Genomic DNA, 22702 nt, shown 5'->3' with positions numbered 1-22702 from the left:
AAAGTCAAATGTCGTCTTCCGGAATTATTGTAACTCGGGATTACGACATCTTAAGAGTGGTATGTTGTCTTCCCAAAATATTTCATCTTGGGCTCTTGACATTTCTCAGGATTTTATCAGATCCTTAGATAAATTAACGCGGGAAGTCTAAATTCACGTTCATGATGTCGACAACCCAAGATAAATCATCTCAGATGTCGCCATCTTTCGTTTTTATGATGTCATCATCCCGCAGTAAATTATCTAATGATCTAAATATGCCAGATGGCACTTCTATAGAGCTCCGTGTACCATTACCGACCATTACTATGTCCAAGAAGCAAAATATGTTTCAGAGTGATTATGAAGTTTTCAATTGCCAATCGACTAAAGAGTCATGCACAAATAAGCGGGAAACTATTCGACTTCTGCTTCTGCTTGAATACCAACGAGAAGTTTTGACTTACAGTGAGCAACTCATTGGTCAACATGGGTGCATCAATAATTGAACAATCGAGTTCGGTAGTAAAACAAAGTTGTATTGTTTTCGAAGCTTTTATAGTTTTATAGTGTTCATGCACCTTTTTGGCCTGTAAGGCTTTGATTTTGCTTATATCCTTTACTGCCATGGTGTAGTTTTCTTAAACTGTTTACTACATGTATGTGATTTTCTTAGGTCATTTTTACTGTTATGCGCCCTCGAACAGACTGGTCCTGGAGAGAGCGCAATAAAAATGAAAATAATATTATTATTATTATCGTTATGAAAAGATGCAAACAAATGTCAGAAAAAGGCCAAGATCATCGCCTTGGAGCTAACTCCCAATGTTATACCACTTCTGGTGTACAGTTTTTCATATTATCAGTCATAAATAGGTTTTCTTTGCCGAAGCTAGTATCTGTCCTCCATGCAGCAGCGCTCAAGACATGAAATTCAGCTATTTCTTTACAAAGCAAATTCTCAAAACATTTCTTTACAAAGCAAATTCTCAAAACAATTTCTAGCAGACGACACTAAAACAGGTGCATCAATCAATTAACACAAGTCTGAAGCCCAGGTCAAAGTCTATGTTAACAAAACAGAGATTGTAAAGAGCACCAGACTACGCAGGCAAGGCAGTGTGTATCACGTGACTTGTATTGACGTGTTACCGTTGGATACACACAGCGCTGTGATCAGAAAGAGACAACCTCGGATAACTTTTTAAAATATCACAATTCTTGATTTGGAAGTTTGAAATTGTCAACAATAAATATGGCAGGTGCAGCAGATACATCCCGCTCGTACAGGCTGGACTTGGATCCACAGAAAAAGAGTGTTTTTGTGACTCAACTTGGAGAACGAGGGTGAGTGGTTGCCCAAATTCTTACTGTGTTTTATCAATGGCGAATGGCCAACCTCCATGGTGTTGTTGTCTAAATCGTCCCAAATCGTTTATACTGTTAGTGTTAAAACTGTTATGGCATTAAAAGCAACCCAAAGAAAACGTTCACATCAAGTAAAGCATCCAACACATTTATATAATTTACAGAAAAATGATATTCGATCAGATAAAGTTCTAATAAAAAAGTAATTTAAATTGAAAAACCAAAAAAACAAAATTAAGGTGGTGGGGGGGGGGGGGCGAATTTGCTATGCAAGGGTGCAACTTTTGCAGTGGGAAGATTGTTACAACCAGTGCGAGCTTGTCAGGGGTGAGAATATATCGTTTATTAACAAAATGAAACACTCAAACCCTCAAGCGGCTAGTTGCGATAACGTCGGCAGGAGGGTTACGTTATCGCAACTACCAAACGACATGAATGCTGCGCAAGGTCTAGCTAGTAAACAATATGAATTTTGCCCTGCTGATGTTCATTTATAATCATGGAACGTTATCAGTGAACCTATATGTATTTTGTCGACCATGGTCACACACATTTGGGAGATAGTGTTATTTATAAAAAATAAGTATCCTTACATTTAACAAAAAAGTTTTAATGAAAATTTTTCTAACAATACATCACGAAGCCAGACAGCCACTTCAATGTGATGGCTACACTTCCTTATCAAGTACCATTTATCAGAGTAAGTCAGGTATTTTATATGCCACGGGGTCTGAAAAAACAACAAATTATAATATGTTCTCCAATATAAATGATCTTAAGTACAATACAATATTGTTTATTTTGTTATTGCCAGTGAGGAGGAGGAAGAAGATGTCAACAAATACCCCATCGTCAAAGAGGTAAGAATTCTTGAAAACTAAGATTAAAAACAAGAAGGAAATTCTTTTACTTCTTGGAGTTATTGTGTGTGATCATTGCTTGGTTAATATAAGGAGGTACTTGTAAGACAATTTCTTACTTATGAAATATCGTTAATAGTTCAAAAAAGGATGAGAACTTATACTATTTCATAGATTAGTTGATCAATTTGTTTTATAGGTGGGGTTATAGATTGTAATGTTAATTTTGTAGAAACTTATCAAAGAAAGGTAAAACAAAAGTCACAAGTGTCATGTTTCCACCAAAAACGTCAAAGTTTTTCAGCACAGAACTGTAGGGTACTGTTCGTGTGATCAGCAATAAAAACTGTTTGAAACATTTTTCTAATCAGATCAATAAAATGATTATTACCACTTCAAACTGTAAAATTTAAATGACGGTTTATTTTTTCTTTCACACCATAGTCAGCGGGGAAGCTAATAGAAACTGGCCTGAATACGATGCAAAAGACCCTTCTTCTCAAGCGAGAAGTTGAAGTAGACAAAGTCACCCTTGAGCTACAGACGAAGAGGGACAACTTCAAGCGTCGTATGGCAGAGTGTGAAAAGAAACGCATTGAGCTTCAAAAGAAACAACAGAGGGTGAGGAAATTCAGTGTAACTGTAAAAAATGCTGCCTTCTTGGGAGAATGTGTCTCAAACAGTTTCTCAATTCGTTTCCTTTATATACATGTACAAGTGTGCCAAACAAGCAAAGAGTGTGGTCAGGAAACTCAAACAAAATTCAAATCATTCGGTTTGTTTTTTTCTTTTTCAAACTAAGTTATTTTAAATGGTAGTTTAGGGAAGTATTTCTTAGGAAAAAAAATGCTTAAAGTACAGGATTGTTAATTGTCAAAATTAAAATTGATTAATTTCAGTTTGAAATCATCATCATCTTTGGACAAGACAGTTGCCTGTGGTCTCTGTAATGATATGTACAATATGTTATCACTTTATTGTATGCCGACCCTCATCAAATATTACAGTCTCCTTCTCAAATTGTTCATGGCTGGAATCACTGGCACAGCTTCTACCACAACTTGTCTCTTCAGTGCAGCTGATTTATGTCATTTAGAGTGATATCAATCCTCCCGGAAAACATTTCTTTCAAAACTACTGTCAAGTCAAGAAAAGTTAGTTTTTGAGTCCCCAAACTACCATGACTAATTTTGATTGCTGCAATCGATACTCACTGTCCTTTTAACGAAAAAAAACACTTGATTTTCCAACAGATGAAAGACAGAGTCAATAAATTTGACAAATTCATTCAAGAGACGGAGGCGAAGAGGAGAAGAGCAATCCACAAATATCAGACGGAGTTGAAACTGAAAGATCAGAAGCAGAGCGAATACGAGCAGTTAATCGAGCAACTTGAGGACGTCAAACTCTCGTAAGTATTACAACTTGGCCACGAAGAAAGAAAAAAAAACGAGCATGGTGGAGAATTAGCCATTTTGCGAGTTTAGATTTGATACATGTGCGTTATGACATGCTTTGTCACAAGTGGTCAGTTAAAATTTTTATAAGTTACTATGTCACACAGTTTGGGGCAAACTTTTGTGTAATATGCAAGAGTAGGCAAACACCTATAGACAATTCTAAATGAATTCTGTTACTGTCATTATCGCTTCTCAGACTGTGTATTCCTAATAAGGATTATTCTTTCTGCGTGGACATTCACTCCAGATTTTCAGCAATATTTCAAAAATGTGACCACCTTTTGGAATGAAATTTTCACACATTAGCTTTATTGTGTATTATCTACATTTTTTTTTAGGACACAGCAATCGAACGGTTTCACAAAACCAAAGGTCTACTATTTGTCTTTAAGGGTTTGCTGCAGGATGCCTCCGTGCTTGCTTTCCACTTTATCATAAAACCAATACTAAATCAATTAACATGTTCCTCCTCTCTTTCTATCAGGCATAAGCAACTTTGCTCAAGATTACAGAGGTACAAGAAATACGAAGACTACTTGATGAGGGTGCTTGATGACATTCCGGAGAGTAAGTCACAGTTTAAGCTTTCTATCTTCAGGAGTTTGTTTCTATTTTACAATATTTCGGTGGAGCCTGAGCAGACCATGTTCATAGAAAAAGGCATGAGGCAGCTATATTGGTAATTTAAGTTCAACAATTGAGAGAAGCCCATTGCATAATTAGCCATTAGGATATGTGAGTGTGACACCAGGCTTTTTGTTTTCACCCCAACACTCTTGCTTAACTAAGATGAAGAACACAGAGCGATTCCAACAGCTTTATTCCATACTGCATCTTTTTGGAAATCTAGACTGTTTGAAGAGGAACATCAGTTCCTTTCTTCTGCTCCCCCAAGTTATTTTCATCTTAAATGTTTTCTTCTTGTAGCCCCTTCCCGAGAGATTTGTGGTGATTTTGAATTTCAAATAAATATTTAAATTGATTGCTCTTTTACGGAATTTCGCTATTGGTTGAATCTCTTGTATTACCACCTTCTAGGGAAGGACTGCTTTTAGACGTTACTCGTCTAACCATCCCAAAGAGTAACAAACGGATAGGCGATGGATCAATTAGAGTGGATCAATTAGAGTGTTCAGGCCAACTTTCTGGAACCAATTACCACAGACCATAAGATCCTCACCAACAGTTGATGCTTTCAAACGCAATCTCAAAACCTACTTCCTCTAGTGTGTTGTAATTGCTAATGTTGTTTTTGTTTGTTTGTGAAGCGCAATGATCATTTGGGGAATTGCGCTATTATAAGAGCTGTTATTATTATTATTGTACAGACTACTTGGAGGTGAATGATTCTATGTTACGTAGTCTAATGGACAGACATCGGACTCTCAACGCTACCAACCAAGCTGTTATTAACCGAGTCCAGCTGATGTCCGATCAAGTGGATACCGATAACCAGATGCTGGATGAACTCAAATATAATCATGACCAGAAGAAATTGGTGAGTTTAGACACCATAACCTCAAAAATGAAAACTAAATTGTCTTCACTTTTTTCTTGCAATAAACCACAGTGGACAATATTGACAAAATAATAGGAGGGTTGGCTCAGTGTACTGCCGGTTTTAAACTGCCGTTGAAACACTCGTCACTACCCTTTTATTCCCTTATTCTACACCATACAGTTGATGATATTAAATGGTCAGATAGTTGGAGGGTTAATGCAGTTAATACAGAGTTGAATATGAAATTTCTTCTTGAAAATTTCAAATTCTGTTCTTTATGCACAGTGATATTTCTATTGAAATTAACCTTTCATTGACTAAAACCAAACCCAAAGGTTTTATCATGTTTGGATTGGGTTATGACTTAACAACTTTTTTTTTTTACAACTTTCCCCTCTCAATAGCTGATCAACCGTCAGTTGGCTGAGCTTCAAAGCTTACAGGAGGAAAAAATAGACTCCAACTCCCAGATGGAAGAAATGATCTTCATGGAACTTAACAGCTACAGAGATCAGGTAAGCTGGGCTACACTAAACAGAGAGATAACGAATAGATACTTGATAGAGGTAGCTGTAGATAGACATGCCATGATAAACAGAATTCAATCACCAGAAGACCATGTCATTGGTGAGGTCCTTAATATGAAATAAGTAAAACTATGTCTCTAGTAAGCAATAATTGACACAAGCAAAGGTGACATCCTTAACAAAATAAATAACAAAGGCAAAGGCGAGGTCCTTATTATGTCAAAGGAAAACAAGAGCAAAGGTTGGGGCCTTGTATGAAATAATGACAGAAAGGTGGGAGCCTAAGTATAAAACAAATAAAGATAAACTCTGATGACAAATGTGAGTGCCGTTGAAAGTAATTATAGATTGATGCAGCTATTGCCCACTGGCCAAAGGTTATGCAGTACAGGGTGCCCCATGTTAATTTTAACAGGCTAAACAGTTTAGCTTTTAAATTTCTTTTGCTTGATATGCCATTCTAAGAAAACTTGAAATAGAAAGATGTAATTTTTACTATTTGTATTTGACAGAGTGAAGTTTTAGGACGAATCCAGATGGCTATTAATGACATTGCAGAGAAATGCCACAAGGAGCACGACCCACCTCTTGAGACCATGAGTAGTATCGAGAAACTTCATCTGATCATGGTAAGTGCAGTTGCTAGTTATTATTGGTCCGATCGGCAGCAAATTGCGCCACAGCACCATGTAAAACATTACATGGTGCTATTAGAATTAGGTCTCATAATTCAAACGTAGTCCCACATCTTGCAGGAAATACTGTATGTTACAGCGCCAGGAGCGTCACTGAGTGACGGACATGTGCGCTATATAAGAAGCTACAATTATAATTATTATTATTGTTAGTGTTTTTTAGGTTTCTTTCCAGGTATAACCTGTGTTTTCTTGAAAGTTTAATCCGTCTTTCAGTTTGTATAGAGATGCCCACTAGACCCACATTGGTTATTTCTCTTTTTGATTTTTCCGCTGACTTTGCTTTTTTGTTTGTATCAATCTTGATACTATAACCAGTATGGTTTTTGATCATTTTTTCAAACAAGTTTCTCTTCTTGATCAATCTTCTTTTTTGAAAAGGTCTTTTTTTTACAGCTTGAATGTTTTAAAAGGACTTTGGGTACCAATCCGAAACCAAAGGGTCCACTGAGCAGTGAGTTGGCCACCACATTGAAAGAAGAAATAACTTTACACTAACAAGAAACTACATCATCTACATTAGTTGTTTTTTTTACTATTAGAAAGGCTGCATCTGAAACAATAGAAATTTGTTCTCACACTTAAACAGCTACCTGAGCGGAATGTTTTCAACAGAAATGGTATTTTTACTTGTTTATAATGCACTCGTTCACCATTTTAATGTAATTTTGATGTGTACACTTCTGAACTTTTCGTAATTATCGATTAAAAAATCAGGCCCCTACCTAAAGGTTTTTTGAAAAATTAAAAACACTTCTGCCGTTGAGAGCGGGCGTCAAAGGACAATGCCGCTGACGTCATTTGTGGGAGTTTGCTTTGTTATACATCCACGCTGCAACAAAGCGGCTTTATCTACTTATGACGTTTTGAGAGTGATTACGTAACGGGGCTTTTCGCAAATCTCGCAGAAAAGCTCTGGACAAGGGCGTGCAAAATGATTGTTTTTTTACACAATTGAAACCTATTTATAATCATATGACTCGATTTCCTTATTCATCAAAAACATTTTAAGTGGAATTCAGCAAAGTTCACGACTTGACATTTTCGTTCAAGCAGGTCTTTAAATTAAAAGAGTTTAAAACAAGAAATGCAATGCTGTAATAATTGTTTTCTTTTCTTGTATATCTCTTTCAGTTGTTCACAGTGGACTTGATTTCGGTGGAGAAGATGGCCAAAAATATGACAGTTAGGTCGAATTCCCGCCGGAAAAGTAAGAGCACAAGTGCTACCGGTTCCAGAGGGAGTAGGAACAATACGAGCCTCAGTTCAAATACCCAGAAGAAATGAGAGAGGAGCCATGAGGAAAAAAGAGACAATTTTTGCATGCATTTCATGAGGCCATGTCATGCCATCATAGCTCTACGCAATGGATGTGAAAACCATGGAGGAATTCCAAATTGTGGACATGCAGTGAACTGATCAACAAGAGATAAGATGTGTTGGAATTGATGAGCTGCAGACCTATAAACTCATATGTTGTCCAGATGTCCAGCCTGATTTTTGTCCAGAGGACACAACTTACTCATAAAAAAAGTCAGCGTTACATGGAGGTTTTCTCCGCCAACAAAAATTTATTCATTTTAAGACCCAGCTCTGTCAATTTCGTTTGGAAATGAATGCTGCGTTGAATCAGCATTCAACAGTCAGAAGGAGTAATTTAATTTCACCAGTTTAGCATTCACTGCTCAAATAAGATCATTCAATTTCATAAGGCCATGAGACTCGTTCAGTTTTTGTAAAAGCCAGCAGCAAGAGCTGGTCGACCCATTTCATCTTTTGCAAATAGGAAGTAGAAGTTCAACTGAAGATAAGTCAGTGTAGTTTTTAATGGCTATAAATGAAATAGAATGACTGAAATGAAAATCAAATGGACTAATAGCCAAAAAGAAACCCTAGTTTGAGTATATGAGGGGAAAATGCATGAAATTGAATGAACTTTTGCTGAAGTTGGCTGGGAAAAACCTTAAAAATATCAGTGCCCACTTTTTATAATGCTGGTTCCATTCCTTCACTGTATAATATTGGTCCACACCCGGTGTCAATATTTTTCTGACCAAACCATAACCAAGTTTTGGCTGGATTAAGCATGGTTTACAATAAACATGTAGCAACAAATGTGGTCATAAAATTTGTTTGTAAATGAATTTTTTTGAGTGGACCAATCCAATCGTGTTTATAAAATTAACCAAAATAACTCCATTGCTTGAAAATTAAATAAAGCCTGTGTATCTTGAAAATATTAAAGTAAGAGACGTACCTACAACACAACTGTTTTTTTTTCACCGATCCGTATTCGTGCTTAGAAAACGTATTTTACAAAAAAAACAGACGATTATCGTTTCATTTATCCTTGCTTCCACTTGTGAAACCAATGACGACCACCAAACAAACCCCCTTAAAGAATGAAACAAATGCCTGATATTTTTGTAATGTACATTTTTAATATAAAATAATTTATTAAACTATGTGTGATAATCACAAAATCTACATTGTACATTGTGTGCTCTTTTTTTCTCAGCCCTTGCAAGACATGGATCGTACCTTCACCAAATGCCTGTCTACCATTCCACCATTTTGGGGGTCAGGTTTTGTTTGTGCACCCTAAATGGGGGAAGAGATAGGCGGTTGAAAGTGTGCTACGTGTCGTGCAAGAGCTTAATATAAGTAAAATAACATACAAATGCTGCAGACTGAATTAATTGATCATACTCTCTTATACTGGTTAAATTAAAATCTTAATAGGGCGAGTTAGGAGGACAACAAATCACAACAAATGATGTTCTAGTCTTGCCCCAAGACGTCGGTGATCCAAGGGTTGTCTGTTGTTTAAGCATACTTCACTGGCTCTCACTCAAGCCTTAGGAGGGTACGCTTGAACGATTTAAAAACAGAGTACATTTTACTATCCACTATCGGTCACTGACGTCTTGAGCCAACTCAGTGATGTTCTTGCTTGCAATCTGCTGGGTGTATTGGGCCATTGCAGTCATACAATAACATAATAAGAATACATTCAGGAAGTTGTATATTAGTCAAAACAGAGATTTAAAAAAACCATTTGATTTCCCATAATTTTAGTCCCAATCCAGCATCTAGTACTGCCCAAATGTTCAAGTGAATAAAAACATTATTTCAAAAAAGAAACAAATTCATTTAAATTACTGTACAAAAAAGTTAAAACAATATGTCCCTGAGTTAAAAAATATAGTTGTTAAACATACAAATCAAAAGGTAAATCAGGAATAACCTTGTAAGACATTTACCCCCAAAATCCCTCTTAAAAATTTGTGCAAATTTATATAAACTGCTTTTAATAACTAATGATGGATTGTTTAAATTACAAAATTAGTTTTGAACTATTTTCTAAAATTTTCACAAAATAATTGGGCTTAAAAGGTATTTCATGGTTACTTAGGAGTTTTGAGATAAAATTCTTAAAAAGTGTTTTACTTTTCACTGGCTCAAACAAACAAGATAATGTCCAAAATAGACAAATGATGGTTTAGAACATTCGGGATCCGATTTTGTTTTCTCGAACACCTAAAATATCCATATGAATGATGGTTGACATGACTTCTGTTGCAGAATTTCTAATGACCATAAAAACTAACTTGGTAAGGTAAAGAGAACCGGGGAGCTGATGATATAAAAGAACGATAGAATTGACCCTTTAAAGTAATCTAGTTTTAGAGAAAGAGCGAATTTGAGCTGAAGCCCTGCACAGGTATCTGAAAGCACACAAGTCTAGATGCAACAAGGGTGTTTTCTTTCATTCATTATTGCCTTACAACTTCGATGACCAATTGAGCCCAAATTTTCACATGTTTATTATTTAATGCATATGTTGGAAATACCAAGTGAGGATACCGATATTTGACAATTACCAAAAGTAAACTCGGTCTTTAAACCAGAAGCTATATTCACCAAGATATATTTTCTAATTACAACAATATCTGATCCCTAATTTTTGGCAAGGCATAAGGCACTAGTTTAATACAACAAAACTTACAATATTCATATTTATAAACACATTATCCCTAATTGAATACAAAATGACAACATTTAACTATTTCACATTATTATTTCCTTTCAAATAGCTACTTCCTTGGCACTGTTCACTATTATTGGTGCTCTTTATAATCTTGTCAAGAAAAACCAAAGTTCAATTCTATTTGAGTTATTGTGTCCAAAACACCACCTCAGGTTGATATGTCAGATTGTCTACATATCCAAAGTTGTTTTTGTAACAGCTCTTGATAAACTGCCAAGTCTCTCTGATGCACCATGTTATTTGATTACAGCGCAAATTCTGAACAAATTCAGAAACATGGAATATTCCGCACAAATCACTGTGTTCATTTTATTTTCAAATCACAACACATTTGACCATATTCTTGAAAAATTTTAACAAATATTGCAAGACAATTTCTCATATTCAGCGCCGAATATTTGAAAATGACAACAACTTTTTCAGTCATTTGCATTTATAGAGAATGAAAAACCCTTCAGCTAGTTTCGCCAAGAATGAATCATCTGTTGATTAGTTCAATAAATATAATGTACCTTTTGGTTTTTAATCTAGCTAAGAATAATACAAATTCATGTAGACTTTATCAATTAGCAGTAATCAGAATAAATTATGTATTATCTTTGATTGCTTCTATGGCTAGAAAATTAACTACCACTTACAAGTATCCTTATGAGAATGTTTAAAAACTCCTCAACAAATTACACATTTCTTAAAATTAAATACATTTCCAGGGAAACAAACTCAGCCTCATTTATCGCCAGTTGGTTGATGTCCAATGTTAAGATAAGAACGAAAATGAGAATATGGCAAAAAAGAAAAGAAGAAAGTGTTGTAATTAAAATTACGACCCTATTGAAACCCACCAATAGGTGCATACTCCAAGATTCCTCAAAATCACCCTTTATACTGGACACACGTCAGTGAATTAACCCATGCTACACTTTCCTATCATTGTATTTGTATCGGTAGACAATCAGTGCCACGGATTGCCACGGATTGCCATAGTGAGGTATGGGCAATGGCTTTATTTTCAACATCAGCCTGTGTGTGCCTCAAAGTGCCACTGTTTTGGCGTAGTGAGGTATGGAAAAGGGCTTTATTCTCTACCTTAACATGTGTGTGCCTCATCAAAGTGCCATCATTGTGGCATAGTGTGGAGTGGTTTGGTCATCGCAAGAAATATGCTCTTAACATGAGGGTTCATTTTCTTAAAGGAACACGTTGCCTTGGATCGGACGAGTTGGTCTATAAAAAGCATTTGAAACCGTTTGTTATGAAATGCATATGGTTAGAAAGATGTTTTAAAAAAGTAGAATACAATGATCCACACAAGTATCACTCAAAATTGCATGGTTTTCATTTAATGTCACGAACTAACACGGTCGGCCATTTATGGGAGTCAAATTTTTGTCTCCCATAAATGGCCGACCATGTTAGTCGACGAGGTAAAACGAAAACTACGCATTTTCGAGGCATATTTGTGAGGATCATTGTATTCTACTTTTACAACATCTTTCTAACCATATCGAATTTATAACAAACGGTTGCAGAACGCTTTTCAAGGACCAACTCGACCGATCCAAGGCAACGTGTTCCTTTAAGGCCAAAAACAATGACAAAAGCTTTGAAAAACGATTACAGATGATTAATCATGCATAAATATTAGAAAAATGTAGTCATTTATTAGATTTACAACAGGAAGACGAGTTTGAAGAAAACAATGAGCACTCAAACATACTCATAATAGAAAAACTAGAAATCCCTGGTAGTGTTTTTTCCTCCTCAAAGTTGGGTCTCCAAGGAGAGCTTTTTCAGTAATTCTGGTGAGCAACCAAGGAATCCTCAAGATTGCTCAGCGTTGGATCGGGACACGAGAAAAACCTTTGAAGAGAGGATACAATTTTCAAGTTTTAGGAAAACCCAAACATTTGAAATTTATTCCACAGAAATGGAACACAGATAAACAGCATTACACCAGACCCACTCACAGATGTCTCGATTCTGTTCTTTCAAATGTCACCAGGCAGCAGAACACTCGATACAACCCACACCACCCACAGTAATTGCCGTGTTGCCCTGTGCTTTTGCTGTGGTGCCTTTTGCAAAGCTGGGATACAAATTTACATTTTCCTCATAGAAGGGCCCCTTACCAGAGAGAAATTGCTGTGCCCCTTCAAGAGCGATGTTCAAAGGCTTGTGACAGACTTATAGAAGACTTTGATTATAATGCAGTATGCTTGACTTCTATGCTATCTGTGTACATGTATTATACAGTTCCCAATGATGTGATGCACAAGGCAGGGAATCACAGTTTTAACAGCTACGTACCCTGTCTAAAAGCCGTCCCTTTACTCTTACTCACAGACACACAAGAATACTCTTATCCAATATTTATCTTCAGAATCAGTAGGCCTACTAGTTTGGATTGACCTAGACTGCTGACCTTCGAGCCGCTAGCTATGTAAATAAATGCAATATTATGGCTAAAGATGGGTCCAATCAGACTATAACAGTCCGTGTTTATTGCTTCTACTTTGTATACAATCTAGGGCGAACCTGTGTGCATAGCGGCATAACTGTGCACAGAGCTGTATGTGTACTGTTAAGATACGTTTACCACATAACACATTGAAGGCTTATAGTGCATCCATCATTCCACGTCATGTCAATGACAGCAAGAAGGTAGACTGCGTACTGTGTAAATTCAATTACCAAAATGATATCCCATTGCAGGCTACATAATTCATATAATCATTCAAAACCACAGTGGATGATATTGAATGGTCAGCACAGTACATAGGAGGGTTGATTGTGTACTTTGTAAATGCAATATTACTCAATGACACTGCAGGTTGCATATTATCTATATTTCAAAGTCATATAGAAGATATTGAATGGTCAGAGGGTCTTCAGTTTGACTGTGTACTGTGTAGATGCATTTACCAAATGATATCCCATTGTAAACTGCAAACTTCATCTTTCATTCAATCCCACACTTGGTGAAATTGAACAGTCAGATAGTGGGAGGGTTAAAAGATTTGTCAGGTCTCATTTCCAATAAAAGACAAGATTTCAATTATCCATACAGGGTGTTGGTTTTAGACCAAATCCACGGCTACAAAAGCAAGTTCATAATAGACCGTATTGAATAACCCCTTTTTGCCATGAAAAGTCGCCATCTTGTAGGGCAAACCCTATGCGCGTCCAAACGCGTACATCATCAAAGCACGCAGCACGCAACATTCCCGGTTTGATTTCTACGGCACATACACGCACGCATGACAGACGCCATCTTGTAGGTCAGATATTTGAGCCGCGTGACGTCATATTTAATACGGTATAACCAGACCAGTCTCAAAGGCCCTTGAGTTACAATCTCCACACCTCCCCCCCCCTTCCCCACTCCCCAAAATGTAGCATCCAATTTTCATCAAACCTTTGTTTCTTGATTCTGCTGTTGCTGCTGCAGAGCCTGCTGTTGCATCTGATTGGAGTACATTAACCGTCTCTCCATCTCTCTGAGTAATGCTTGCCGGTACGCCTCGTAGTCCATCACCACATCTTCAAGATCCTTCTTGTAGAGTCTGGACAGCATCGCTTGGAATGCGTCCAGCTCCTGCAGCCGGAATAAATCCCATTTCAGTTTGTGATCGTGCTCCGGGGAGGCCTTGTAGTACACGTCGAGCCACTTAGGGATTTCTGTAAATAATAACAACAATAAAAACAATGAAAAAAATAGAATTTTTTGAGCTGCTTAACAACATTGAAAATTACTTTAAGATTAAAAAGAAAAAAAAAAAAAAAAAAACCTACCAAAACGTGTACAGCGTAACCCTCTATAAACAGAGACAAACAGCCATATACATGTATGGTACATACATTTATTGAGATATAACAGTCACAGATTTTTATAGACTCTGGACACTATCGATAATTGTCAAAGACTAGGCTTCACAGTTGGTGTACCTCAACATATGCATAAAATAACAAACCTGTGAAAATTTGAGCTCAATCGGTTTTTGAATTTGCGAGATATTAATGTAAGAAAAATACACTCCTGTCGCACCATGGTCACACGAAGCTGAGATATAACAGTCACAGATTTTTATAGACTCTGGACACTATCGATAATTGTCAAAGACTAGGCTTCACAGTTGGTGTACCTCAACATATGCATAAAATAACAAACCTGTGAAAATTTGAGCTCAATCGGTCTTTGAATTTGCGAGATATTAATGTAAGAAAAACACACTCCTGTCGCACCATGGTCACACGAAGTTGTGTGCTTTCAGATGCTTGATTTCGAGACCTCAAATTCTAAATCTGAGGTCTCAAAATCAAATTCATGGAAAATAACTTCTTTCTCGAAAACTACGTCACTTCAGAGGGAGCTGTTTTTCACAATGTTTTATACTATCAACCTCTCCCCATTACTCGTAATCGAGAAAGGTTTTATGATAACAATTATTTTGAGTAATTAATTACCAATAGTGTCCACTGCCTTTAAAAGATCCCAACTACAATACCAGTAGTGGTTGCTAAAAAAAATAACCTTATAACCTTTGTTAAGAGAAGCAAGTGCAAGATGACCATCATTGATAAATAAGTGTGACAAACCCAAAGTTTTTACTTCTTTTTTTAAAATTGCATATCAGTAATAGGCCCTTCATTTTTGTTACTTAAGTTATCACTAAAGACATGTTGTTGGCAGCTCTGAAATTGTAATGGGTTGATGCAGGGTTAAACAGAAGCGCCCTTTTGACGAACGAGATGGGTAACTATTAAACTTAGTTCCTACCTGTGTATAAGTAGGGGTTCGGAGGAACCCATACATGCGTACCCCCTTGGTGTTCATTGCTGGGCGTGTGAGGGGGGCCGTCTGCACCCCTATGGGGGTAAGAGATTGGTAGCTGCTTGGTTAGGGGTGGTGGCTGCTCAAAGCGCGCTCCGTTTCTTGCATTTGGATGTTCGTACTGTGCCATCTTTGAAATATGACTGAGGGAGAAATGTTGAAGTAATACAAATGTTTATTACTATTTGTCACAATTTTTCACATTTTAACATAGTATCTACAATTCTTTAACAAAACCATGTATTTTTGTTTCTTATTGATTTTTATTTTATTTTATCTGAAAACAAAATGCAAAGAAACTTTAAGATTTGCAATGTCTGGGTGTATGGTGATGGTTATACAAAATGAACGGTCTCTAGTTAAAATGGTTACAATAACCTCTTTAAAAAACCTCTTAACAAATTAAAATGATCTTACTTGATGTAGTAAACACCCTGTTCGGGTGATTCCACTTTCTCCCAGCCCGGGGGTAAACCTTCTTTCTCCATAGGATGACTCCAATGAGTTGTCTGGGTGTTATGACTTCAAAGATAAAACAAGAACCAATAAAGTTCCAATATCATAAAAATGGGAAACAGTCCAACATTAGGTGGCAGCAGACATACTGAGTGAGCGTATCAGAAACTTTTCATCACCAGGTGGCAGCAGACATACTGAGTGAGCGTATCAGAAACTTTTCATCACAAGGTGGCAGCAGACATACTGAGTGAGGGTATCAGAAAATTTTCATCACAAGGTGGCAGCAGACATACTGAGTGAGCGTATCGGAAACTTGTCAACACTAGGTGGCAGCAGACATACTGAGTGAGGGTATCAGAAACTTTTCATCACAAGGTGGCAGCAGACATACTGAGTGAGTGTCTCAACAGTCCGATCGGTAAAAATGTTCTCATTTGGAGTATTTTGGCGAGTGCAATTGGACTGATCCATAAGACTGCTGGAACATTACATTGGAAAATTCAAAATACTAATGCGCAAATATTCACTCATGTAAGATTGCATCCCGTGCTTTGATACAATGATGGGGTCTGGCGGAATATTTTGGTATGACAATGGATTGCGGAAGTGTGAAACATCGTGTTTTTTTTGCCAAGAATGTAACTGACTTTTAAGACACTCCATTAGTAATTACCTTTTAAGTCAAAAGGCATTTCAAAATCAAACTTTTATGTGTTCTGATTATGCATCCATATTAGGTACTCATATTTTGTAAAGGTTCATTTTGTTAATAACAATTCATTTTATTTAAACAATAGCATGGCGTTACAGGGGGAGGTTAACCCTTGAATAACTTACTCTATGAAGTATATTCTTCCCTTCATTGTCTGGTCTATGGTCCAGCCAGGTGGAAGTGGGTGGGTCAAGTTACCTGATAAAAATAATAACAATAGTTTATGATTTATATTGTACCAAATCCATAAAATGTACACAAGCGCATAACAAAATAATCAACATGAATATCTACTTTCTATTTGTACATTGAAGTAATATTTGTTAATGTGTATATATAATTGACTGTTCTTGATACTGTGGACAAATAAATAAACTTGAACTTGATCAATAATTAAAGAATCAACGAAAGCAAAAAAAAAACGATGATTAAGAAACTACATTAAAAACATTACAAATTAATTAAATTCATTGACTGACTATACACAATATTTTGAACTCAAAATAGAGATCAGTGGCTTTTTCAATTTTTTGGTGTAATCTTTTTTATATTTTACAACTTTTTGTTTTGGGAATTGGCTAAAACTTCCTTCAAAAAACAAAGAGGAGTGTGTGGGCCAAGTGAGCTGTTGATAGGTGTGCGTTTTGGTGGTCATAACCAATCACTGTTTTGATTTAATTAACCATTGGTTAAAATAAACAATGGTCAGTGACCGAAACAGTCATTGGTTACAACAGCCAAAATGCACCGCAGGTCACTGGCTTAGAAAATATCTTGACAAATATAGGATGAGTACAATTGGTTATCAATGTCAATAACTTGCAAACATATTCAATACTCAATAGACCTTCACACAACGCAAATGTTATACACCAATCGCAAACCTGTAGGCAATGATTAAACAAATCACAAAATGTTAACATATTCAATAATTTCAAATTATAAGTAGGGTAGTTTGCCTTAGCTTTCGATCCAAATCGGACCTTCTTCAGAGGCATAAACAAGTACAAACAAATACATTCATTTATAGAAAAAAAATGAGGAAAGGGATTAAGGGAAGGATCCAGAAAAAAAGCAGGTAATTTAAAGCCAATTAGAGTTTCTATTTTAAAATATATGTCAAACACATGGAAAGAACTTACATTTAATGTAATGACAATAACTTTAAAAAAAACACTAAAACTACAAATTCTGTGCAACCTCAACTTAAAGGAACACGTTGCCTTGGATTGGACGAATTGGTCTATAAAAAAGCGTTTGAAACCGTTTTTTATGAAATGAATATGGTTGGAAAGACGTTTTAAAAGTAGAATATAATGATCCACACAAGTATCACTCAAAATTGCACGGTTTTTATTTTACGTCACGATTTAACACGGTCGGCCATTTATGGGAGTCAACTTTTTGACTCCCATAAATGGCCGACCGTGTTAGTCGACGAGGTAAAACGAAAACCACGCAATTTTAAGGCATATTTGTGTAGATCATTGTATTCTACTTTTACAACATCTTTCTAACCATATCAGTTTTATAACAAACGGATACAAACGCTTTTCACAGACCAACTCGACCGATCCAAGGCAACGTGTTCCTTTAACATACTCAACAAAGTATACTCTTGCCAAAAAATACAAAAAGCTGCGGTACTTCATACAAGAAAATGTTTGAAGTTGCCATTCATTTTAGGAGTGGTTACCAAAACGTATACCTTCACTTTAAATAAATTGACAACATCCAGTCAATGCAGGACCACAATGATTTGGAACTTACCCATTGGGCCGACGGGAGGGACATCTTGCACATATGCTCCACGTGAAACTGGAGCTGCCGCCGACGAGGTTGGATTGTACCTACTATTGTATGCTGGGATAGCCGCTTCTAAAGACAAAATCAAACCGGGAGATTATTTTTCATCAAGACTACTTCAAGACTACTTCAAGAAAAGGTAATTCTTGAATCTCACAAAAAGTTGTAAATGACCTGACATTCCGAGTTTTTCTTGGTGGCTTACCTCATATAATGAAAACATCATGGATATGTGCATATAACGACATATAAGTGTGTGATGGGCTTCACGAAATACTACTTGTGATTGTGAAGTCCACAAGTAGTATATCCTAGCTACATGTATATGTTTATGTTTGTCGCGTCAAACAACACTCCAGATGATTTCTGGAATGGTCAAGAAAACATGTCATAAATCTGCAATGATTTCAAACAGATTTTAAGGGAATGTTTTAACAGTAACTGCTCTATATTCAGACACCTCTATGGTCCAATAACACTATAAATGCCGAAACCCCCTTAGTTTACGTTATATGGTAAGGTTTAGGAATAGGACAAAAAATTAGGTGTGTCGGAACTTAGGTGTGTCAGAACATCAAACAGTTTCTTCTGAACCTGAGTGATCTTCTCTTGAAACAGGGCATTTCACAACGTTGTAAAACACACATGGTTTGATCTAACTTTTGAAAAGTGCCCAACTACCTGGACATGGGAATCGCAAATATTTTGCTGACAACTTTAATATCATCTTGCCAAAGGTTTCCTTTCTGTATTTTCCTACATAACTCCTACATTGACTGACCTACTCCAGCCTGTCTGCTTAGTTAACCTTTCAAAACAATTTTGGCAGCTACGTGTATTAAGTTGAACGTTCATCTTACCCTCTGCTTTTGGGGCTAGACTCTGTGCAGAAGCATGGGGAGAACGACTGTACCTTCCTGCATTGGTATTTGATGTTTCCTGTGAGTGTTGGTTAGAACTTGGCGGGGCATGCCGGCGAGCGTTTGATGGGCCATGACGGACCACTGGAGACATAAAACCTAACACAAACAAAAAAACATATGAAACTTTCTCTTCTACAAATTAATTGAAAGAAGACAATATAATCTAAGTTAGGCTTTGTGTATTGTACTGATTTATTAAAGCCAGTGGACACTATTGGTAATTGTCAAAGACTAGCCTTCACAGTTGATGTATCTCAACATATGCAAATATATATAAATAACAAACCTGTGAAAATTTGTGCTCAATCGGTCATCGAAACCTGCGAGATAATAATGAAAGAATAAACACCCTTGTCACACGCAGTTCTTTTCGTTTAGATGGTTGATTTCGAGACCTCAAGTTCTAAACTTGAGGTCTTGAAATCAAATTCATGGAAAATTACTTCTTTCTCGAAAACTATGGCACTTCAGAGGGTGCCGTTTCTCACAATGTTTTATACCACCAACCTCCCCCCATTACTTGTCACAAAGAAAGGTTTTATGCTAATAATTATTTTGAGTAATTACCAATAGTGTCCACTGCCTTTAATCGAACAAACATGAACATAGAGGTTAACCACCAAATCCATACTTTTGGTTTTCTTTACCAAAATATGGAAGTTTTGTTGTCTTTACAAAAATACTAGCAATATCACGATAGTTTAAACCTTTGCATATTCGATCACAGATTTCAACCAAAACATGGAAAATAATTATGCTTTAAACTTAATATTGCATCACAAAATTTAATACAATGACAAGCACAAGGAAAAATGTCATTCTAAAGGTTGAAAACAAAAAGATTGAAAGGAAAGAGAAGATATACAGCCTACAGGGCTTGAATTTTGTGGCTGAACATTTTTATCGGACCAGATGCTAAAGTTAATGAGAAAGATTTTTTTTTATTTGACCCAGCACTAAGGGAAGATTTATTGAAGTCTCATATGTGAGTGTACTTTGATACTCGACAGAATTAAAAGATACACATATTAAACCACACTCAAAGTCAACACTTGAACATCAGAGAGACAATATTATTCAATTAAAAAAGACAGTCCGGCTTGTCCGGTCCTGATCTTACTGGCCAAAATGTAAACTCAATGGCCTTGGGCCTGTTAGTCCAGTGTTAAATATGAGCCCTGTTATAAAATGTAATTGCAAAGACATAGTAAAATTATTTAAAGAAGTTATGAAACGAAAGCTGAGGCAGGAAGAGTCTTCTCTCTTTACTTACTTTGAAGAATTGGTGACGATTCTCTCTTGGTGTATTTGCCGGCGATCCCCTCTGAAGTTAGTGGTTTGGACGAGTCCTTCTTTCGAGACAGTAACATTTTGCACTGCTGACTTTATAAGTATCGATCAACAGTAAACTTTTATAGAACGATTGATAATACCTGCATGACAAAACACAAATACAAATTGATTAGCAATTTTTTTTTAAACGCCTATTGATTTTTTTGTGAAGTGGATAACTGGCAAAGTTGAATTCGAAAAATCATACTAACGCTATTCTGCGATACTAAAACTGTTGACTCAATATTTTCCTGAAAAAATACTTCTTCTTCTTCTTCCTATACGAGTACAGGCCTCACGTGTGAGTAATATCGTACTATGAAGTGCAAAAGTAACCAGGCCACAGGAACATGTCGGTAAAAAAGCTCACAGAAATACGTGAGAACAACAAATATGAAAAATATTATGTTAATCCATAATAATTTAATAGGACTCTCTTTGAGTCATCTTTAAACGGTTGCCAGCCAAATCGCCCCCGAAAGTTTTATTTATTATTATTATTTTTAACCAAACATTAATTTCTCATGTTTTAATTCTCAGAAATCGTACTTTTTGATATTATTTATTGTATGTGTATTTGAGAACATTTGTTGATGAAATAAACATCTGCTACACTGAAAGAAATCAAAGAGGATTCAATTGTTAAATGTTAATTAATGTTAATTGTTGAGAGCCATCTAAAAATCAATACTCTGGTTGAAAGCAAAAAAAAAACATTTGAACTCATTTTTTTTACAGTTAAAATTCACCCAACACAATTATGGTATTAATTCAGTGAAACCATGGAGGTGTTGAATATAGAAACAACTGGGATGGGACGCTATTGAAGGCATCGAATATACCCTGGAGATCAGTGCACACTCATCTCGTTTACTGTACAAAGTCAAAGGACATTAGTTTTTTTTTTTCCAACATTGAAGAACTTTCCGTCAACCATACGGACCGAGTTGCCTTGAGACCGAGTTGACCCAATAATAAGCGTGCACGTACACCATGATTAAAAATAATTATTACTTCATTACTTGAACTTACTCACTTTTATTTATTTCTCAGAAACTACAGCACCTCACTCCCCGACAGCAACGTAGGGATGCTTTCTAATTCTATATATAATATAAATATTATCATTATCTTCAAACCATGACCATGTACTGTAAGTTTATTGTAAATCTATGGACGTTTGTGGAAAGTGTCACTTGTGTGGTACAAAATACAGTATAACAAGTAAAAAGTACCAAACTAAAAACCCTTAAAGGAGCACGCTGCCTTGGATTGGACGAGTTGGTCTATAAAAAAGCGTTTGTAACCGTTTGTTATTAAATGTGTTTGGTTGGAAAGATGTGTTAAAAGTAGAATACAATGATCCACACAAGTTTGCCTCCAAATTGCGTGGTTTTCCTTTTACTGTGCGAACTAACACGATCGGCCATTTATGGGAGTCAAAATTTTACTCCCATAAATGGCCAACTGTGTTAGTCGACGAGGTAAAAGGAAAACCGTGCAATTTCGAGGCATGTTTGTGTGGATCAATGTATTCTACTTTTACAGCATCTTTCTACACATGCATTTTATAACAAACGCTTTTCAAAGACCAACTCGACCGATCCAAGGCAACGTGTTCCTTTAGGCTTTAACTTATTAAAAAAACAATTAAAAACAGAATAAATTTTAAACTTAAATTTAAAAATTAAAAAGTAAATACACCCAACCAATTTAAAAGTTGCCTTATTTTTAGGTGGCCAATAAATAAGGTAGCACATAAAGTATTGGCGACTCAGTCAGTGGTAGGCGACTCTGTGATGAGCGGGCCCTTAATAATGATAGGGCGCGACTTATTATTATGGTAAATTGTAGTGGGCGACTTTACCCTGGCTGGGTGGGGCGAGGTTGTGTTGATTGGTTTCCACTTGAATGATCCGGGTGAACTGTGAAACGATAACCAGATAACCGATCGATAAGGCCTACTGACTGGGACTCTGTACCAAATGATTTCTCATTTTGAACACATTGGTACAAAGGGTGTTACATAAAGTTCTTTTTAAGGTACTTACCAACCAACAAGCTTAGTCCATGACTCTAGATAATTCCGAATAAATAAACTCAAAAAGTTAGTTTTCGCACCAAACTCTGATCCGCCATCTTTAAAATTGTTAGTGAAGGAAATGTTTACTCCACTGATTGAAACCGTAAAACTTGTG

At 36.3% G+C, this 22702-nt stretch overlaps 2 protein-coding genes across 3 annotated transcripts; one reads left to right on the top strand and one right to left on the bottom strand.

The window, feature by feature from the left end:
• Nucleotides 1-1143: 1143 nt before the first annotated feature.
• LOC139937087 (uncharacterized) lies at nucleotides 1144-11812 on the top strand. The gene is made up of 9 exons (XM_071932085.1): nucleotides 1144-1326; nucleotides 2162-2207; nucleotides 2652-2828; nucleotides 3461-3618; nucleotides 4152-4234; nucleotides 4996-5165; nucleotides 5573-5683; nucleotides 6208-6324; nucleotides 7525-11812. The coding sequence occupies exons 1-9, from the start codon at nucleotides 1235-1237 to the stop codon at nucleotides 7675-7677; spliced, it is 1107 nt and encodes a 368-aa protein (XP_071788186.1). The 5' UTR covers nucleotides 1144-1234; the 3' UTR covers nucleotides 7678-11812.
• A 135-nt stretch (nucleotides 11813-11947) lies between these two features.
• Nucleotides 11948-22667, bottom strand: LOC139937105 (protein salvador homolog 1-like). Of its 2 annotated transcripts, XM_071932117.1 has the most exons (10): nucleotides 22556-22667; nucleotides 21541-21607; nucleotides 20446-20605; nucleotides 19110-19268; nucleotides 18214-18321; nucleotides 16569-16641; nucleotides 15690-15794; nucleotides 15219-15415; nucleotides 13857-14119; nucleotides 11948-12301 (listed from the first exon to the last, which is right to left on the bottom strand). In XM_071932117.1, exons 3-10 carry the CDS (start codon nucleotides 20540-20542, stop codon nucleotides 12263-12265), a joined length of 1041 nt encoding a protein of 346 aa, XP_071788218.1. In that variant the 5' UTR covers nucleotides 20543-20605; nucleotides 21541-21607; nucleotides 22556-22667; the 3' UTR covers nucleotides 11948-12262. The 2 variants fall into 2 exon arrangements, with proteins under 2 accessions (XP_071788218.1, XP_071788210.1); XM_071932109.1 differs by lacking the exon at nucleotides 21541-21607.
• Between the last annotated feature and the right edge of the window lie 35 nt (nucleotides 22668-22702).

This window comes from Asterias amurensis, chromosome 1, assembly GCF_032118995.1.
Source record: "Asterias amurensis chromosome 1, ASM3211899v1".
NCBI classification, from domain to species: domain Eukaryota; kingdom Metazoa; phylum Echinodermata; class Asteroidea; order Forcipulatida; family Asteriidae; genus Asterias; species Asterias amurensis.
This window is presented reverse-complemented; position numbering and strand designations above follow the sequence as displayed.